Raw genomic sequence first — 5,144 nt, 5'->3', positions numbered from 1 at the left:
CTTGGAAAATTAACTATTATAGTCATCTTCTATAATTTTAGTGCAAATTTTTAAATTAAGTATTTCAATATCTACTTTGAAAATGCTTTTTTTTTGTTCTAGCAATGAGTTTTTTATTATTATAAACGGTTAAGATTTCTTTTTAATATATTGTTTGTTTAAAAAAAAACTGAAAACACAATACCGCAAAAAAAAACAACGAAAAATTAGGATTTCATAATTAAACCAATCAAGATATTTGTTATTTATTGAGTTTAGTACTTCAGATGTTTACAAAGCTTTACAACGGAAAAAGTGAAACACCTGGGTGTTGTAAAAAATAGAAAAGTAAAGTGTGGATGAGGATGTTTTTGCGTTGATGACTTTTGTCATGTATAAGAATGGAGTTCTTGTGAAAGTGATTGGGCAAATGCAGTTGGCAACCAGATAAAGACATAAATATTACATAGTAAGGGTGCATGCAGTTGGGGGGAAAGAAACAATGCTCTTTAACTCGATCTATGTGAAATGTCTACCTTCCAGCGTTATGTACAATGTTTTTTCTTCAACTGCATTCTGCTTTTAAGGCCACTTTTCATTCTGCAAGACCCTCAAGGTTTTCTCATATTTTCTTCCAAATACAAAGCTTTCTCTCTCTCTTTCTCTCTCACTCTCTCATCATTCCACCATGGTAAGTCATGACGACTCTCTCAGTATATGTATAATGCTCATATATCTTATGTGAACTTCTGCATGTACGCAGGGGGAGGAGACATCAAAGACAGGCTACAAATTACTTCGCGGGCTTAGCTTCAAGCCCAATGGTCTAAAGGGTGGCTTCAAAGCTTCTGGTTTCATCTTTGGTAAACCATACTTGTTTGTATATCATAATTACTACCGAATATTATGATGCGAAAGTTTCTTATACTCGAGTAGGAAGTACCACCAGTAACATACTCCAGCACATTCTTTTTAAGATTGTGGTTGACATAATTGAAGGTTTCTATGATTAACCTCTAATACCCTCGAACTATAATATATCATCAAGCTTGATACATAATGGAATGGATAAAATTGAAGTCAGTTGGTAGTTGTTATCCAAGTGTTTAGGATTGTTTTCTTACACACGTGTATCACATATATAATAAGTCACGCTACCTCAAATACTACAATAAATAGAAGTAGTTCTGTTTCACGCTAACCTCCCAAACTATATGCTACAAAGACCTGGTAAATTTTTAAATAATATTATTTGTGACTTACCATGAATATTAATTATAATTATTTTACTAGTTTTTTATGTATGCAAATTTATGAACCACAAGTTTGAGACATGGTACTTGTTCTCACATTTACGAAGAGTAAACTAACAAAAGTGTTATAAATTTGTCTAAGTAGGTTAACAAATAAATAATATTCAGTTGCCAGTATAGAAGCCGCAAAAGCATCATTCGTTGTGCATGATCTTAGATGTGTTATTAGATTGTCAACAATGGGAAATATGACACAGTCAACTTTTCTAATGTCAATAACTTTTTAAAATATGTCAAATAGTTTTTTCAATTATCTATATATAAATCGATGTAATATATCAATCCACTTAATTTCAAATATTTCAACACCACATCAACAATTACTTTATATATTTGTTTTATAAATTAATGGTTCTTATTAGAGTATATAAATCAGATTCTAATAAATCGCTTTATATTTGACATGTTTTCATACTCATCATAATCTTCGATTATTCCAATCCAACGATTAATCAAAAATGCTGTCTCGTTCTCACACAATAATAGCTTTTATAAATAATATATAATAAGGTGGGTCCCAGTTTTCAAGTCTTTTTTTAAATAAACGAGAAAGACGAAGGTGATGTGGTTTTCATAAAAAATATCTACAAGAAGAAAAAGACACCGTTGTGGGATGTCTCATCTGATTATGGTCCTTATGGAAAAATATACAGAGAAGAATACCTCACACCAAAACGCAATATGTGTTCTATTTTCCATAAATATATCATTTCTCCTATAATACATTGAGCACTAAACGTTCGATCAAAGATTTATTTCAAATATAAAAATGTTTCTTTTTGTAATTGAAGATGTCAATAACGTATTGAACTTTCTATAATGAATGTCAATATGTCATCCCCTTTGATCCAAGAACTTAATTCATTTAATGTCAACTAGACATATTACGTCACATTTAACTCTTTCATACTTATAAATGTGCAGGTTTGGTGGCATTAGAGAACATGGGATTCGTATCAAACGTATTGATATTGTTCTCATACTTCATGAAGGATTTGAGTTTCAACATCCCTGGGGCCGCAAACACAGTTACTAATTTTATGGGCTCGACATTCCTTCTATCAATTATTGGTGCTTTTATTTCAGACACTTACATCTCCAGATTCCATACTTGTCTTATTTTTGGAGTGATCGAAGTAGTGGTATGCAAATTAACAGCCGTCACAAAAGGGATAAGATTTTTACTAAAACATGATTAGTTTTCAACAACTAAATTACACCATGTGTGATTGATGACAGGCTTTTGCGATAATGACAATTCAAGCTCATGCCACAAGTCTGCATCCAAAACCTTGTGGTGGAAAGGCAAGTTGCATGGAAGGAGGGGTAGGATTCATGTTTTACACCTCATTAGCATTGTTAGCATTAGGTTCGGGTGGTGTTAGAGGTGCCCTTGCCCCGTTTGGTGCAGACCAGTTTGACACGATGAAACCAAAAGGACTTACGGCACAAGGAAGTTATTTCAACTGGCTTCTCCTCAGCACCACCTTGGGCGCCACCGTGGGAGTAACTGGATTCGTGTATGTTAGCACTAATCATGGCTGGTGGTGGGGCTTCTTATTAGCTACCATTACTAGCTCCTTGGGGTACACTTTATTTCTTTTGGGGAAACCCTTCTACCGCATTCAAGCTCCTAAAGACAGCCCGCTTCTAAGGGTTACTAGGGTATGCGTACACACACACACACACACACTCTCTCTCTCTCTCTCTCTCTCTCTCACACTCTCCCCATTGGTGCATAAAGCATGAAAAATGTGCAAAAAATCTTACAGAATTCTTTCTGAATGCAAATTTTCATGACATTGTGCAGGTGTTTGTAGCATCTGTCAACAATAGAAACTTAGCGCTACCAGAAAATTCTGAAGAGTTACATGAAAGTAGCAAAAATGAGCCCTTAATGGGAAAAAAACTCTCTCGCACTGCCCAATTCACGTACGTATTACATTCCATATCTAGAAAGTAATATAAATTAAATTCAGGTGTTGGAGTTGTATATTTATAAAACGAGGTATAAAAATAAAATCGTAGCTGAGTGTGATATTGTACAGTTGGCTGGACAAGGCAGCAGTTGTTCCTAAAGATTCAAAACCAAGTGAACTTGCACCATGGGAGATATGCACTGTGACACAAGTTGAAGAAGTTAAGATCCTAATAAGAATGCTTCCTATCATACTAAGCACTGTTGTCATGAACACATGTTTAGCCCAACTACAAACATTTTCACAAGCTCAAGGAAACTTCATGAACAAAAAACTTGGAAAACTTGACTTCCCTGCAGGCTCAATTCCAGTAATTCCCCTTGTCTTCATGTCAATTCTCCTTCCTGTTTATGAGTTCTTCTTTGTACCATTTGCAAGAAAATTCACCAAACATCCACAAGGAATTACTCAACTCCAAAGAGTTGGGGTTGGCCTTGTTCTCTCTGCAATCTCAATGGGAGTGGCTGGCATTGTGGAAGTAAAGAGGAGAAACCAATCAAGACTTCATCCACTTGAGCCTATTAGCCTCTTTTGGCTTTCTTTTCAGTATGGTATTTTTGGGATTGCAGATATGTTCACACTAGTGGGATTACTTGAGTTCTTCTACAAAGAGGCTCCTGTAGGGATGAGATCACTTGCCACTTCATTCACCTGGATATCTGTGTCGCTTGGGTACTTTCTGAGTAGTGTTTTGGTGGATATTGTCAATTCTGTTACGAAGAGAGTGTCGCCAAGCAAAAAAGGATGGATTAATGGGCTGCTATTGGATAACAACAATCTGAATTTATTTTATTGGTTGTTGGCTGTGTTGAGCTTGATAAATTTCGCAGTTTACTTGCTTTCAGCCATAAAGTATAAGTACAAAAAGGAGGATGATGAATTATTGAAGACAGAAATGGCGTCAACAACTACAAGTGTTGCCATGGTCAGTGCAAGTGAAGATGAGTTACCAAAGAGTACAATTCAAGAAGACCCTCCAGTGGGTGAAACAACCGTTGAATCAAATGAGGATGTTAAAAATGTGAAAGCACCGAATGAGGGGGTTAATGATGGAAAAGAACATGAAGCTCTAAAAGCAGAATCTTGAAGATATTGTTGAGTTTTTGGATCACTTCTCTCTTTCTTTTTTTCCTTGTACTTCATTGATTCATTAGCTTTTAAACAATCCACTCTAACCCTCCAACCCAACCATCTTTTTGGTGTGCTTTATGTTGTTATATTTGGATAAGCTCAGATGAGCACACATAAATGTAAGCATCATGTTGTATGCTACAAAATTCTGTTATAAAAAAACATTTTCTCTTCAAATAGATTGCAACACTAATTGCGGATTATTAATGACTTGGCTCTAGTTTGTCTAAATGGATATAATTTAGTAATATAAAAAAGGGAAATCTAAGGAAAAGTCTCAATACTTTGTGAAAAATTTTAATAAAGTCCCAAATTTTATTTTTTGAATAGAAAAGTCCCGAATTTTTAACTTTTTGAATAGAAAAGCCTAATACACCGGTTAATTGATTCACTTTATCCCTTTCTGACCTGTTCAGCAGTTCATAGGACCAAAATCATAAATTTTTCCAAATTAATGGGTTTTTTCTGCAGATTTTGTCAAAACTTATATATAATGTGTAAACGTATATTTTACGTATTTATATCTATTTTTACGTACTTTTGTATTTTTTTAAGTTTTTATATGTATATGTTTATGCATTTTTATAGATTTTAAATGTATAAACGTGTTTTTTTACGTATTTATATATATATTTAAGTATTTTATATATTTTTAAATGTATTTTTATGTATCATGTATTTATATATATTTTTACATATTTATGTCTTTTTGTAAGTTTTTATATGTATATGTTTAGATTGT

General features: G+C 33.7%; 1 protein-coding gene across 1 annotated transcript; it reads left to right on the top strand.

Moving 5' to 3' along the window:
* The first annotated feature begins 550 nt into the window (after positions 1-550).
* On the top strand, positions 551-4,579 carry LOC145137906 (protein NRT1/ PTR FAMILY 4.5-like). Its single transcript, XM_079072047.1, has 6 exons — positions 551-670; positions 743-842; positions 2,217-2,434; positions 2,532-2,957; positions 3,103-3,224; positions 3,341-4,579. Exons 1-6 carry the CDS (start codon positions 668-670, stop codon positions 4,356-4,358), a joined length of 1,887 nt encoding a protein of 628 aa, XP_078928173.1. The 5' UTR covers positions 551-667; the 3' UTR covers positions 4,359-4,579.
* Positions 4,580-5,144: the final 565 nt, after the last annotated feature.

This window comes from Lactuca virosa, chromosome 9, assembly GCF_052849685.1.
Source record: "Lactuca virosa cultivar CGN04683 chromosome 9, Lactuca_virosa_CGN04683_v6, whole genome shotgun sequence".
NCBI classification, from domain to species: domain Eukaryota; kingdom Viridiplantae; phylum Streptophyta; class Magnoliopsida; order Asterales; family Asteraceae; genus Lactuca; species Lactuca virosa.
This window is presented reverse-complemented; position numbering and strand designations above follow the sequence as displayed.

Bases quoted from the DNA above. Each gene is read 5' to 3' on its own strand.
- LOC145137906 (XM_079072047.1), top strand. The intron at 843-2,216 runs GTAAACCATACT...ATAAATGTGCAG, and splicing joins AGCTTCTGGTTTCATCTTTG to GTTTGGTGGCATTAGAGAAC. The intron at 2,958-3,102 runs GTATGCGTACAC...GACATTGTGCAG, and splicing joins CGCTTCTAAGGGTTACTAGG to GTGTTTGTAGCATCTGTCAA.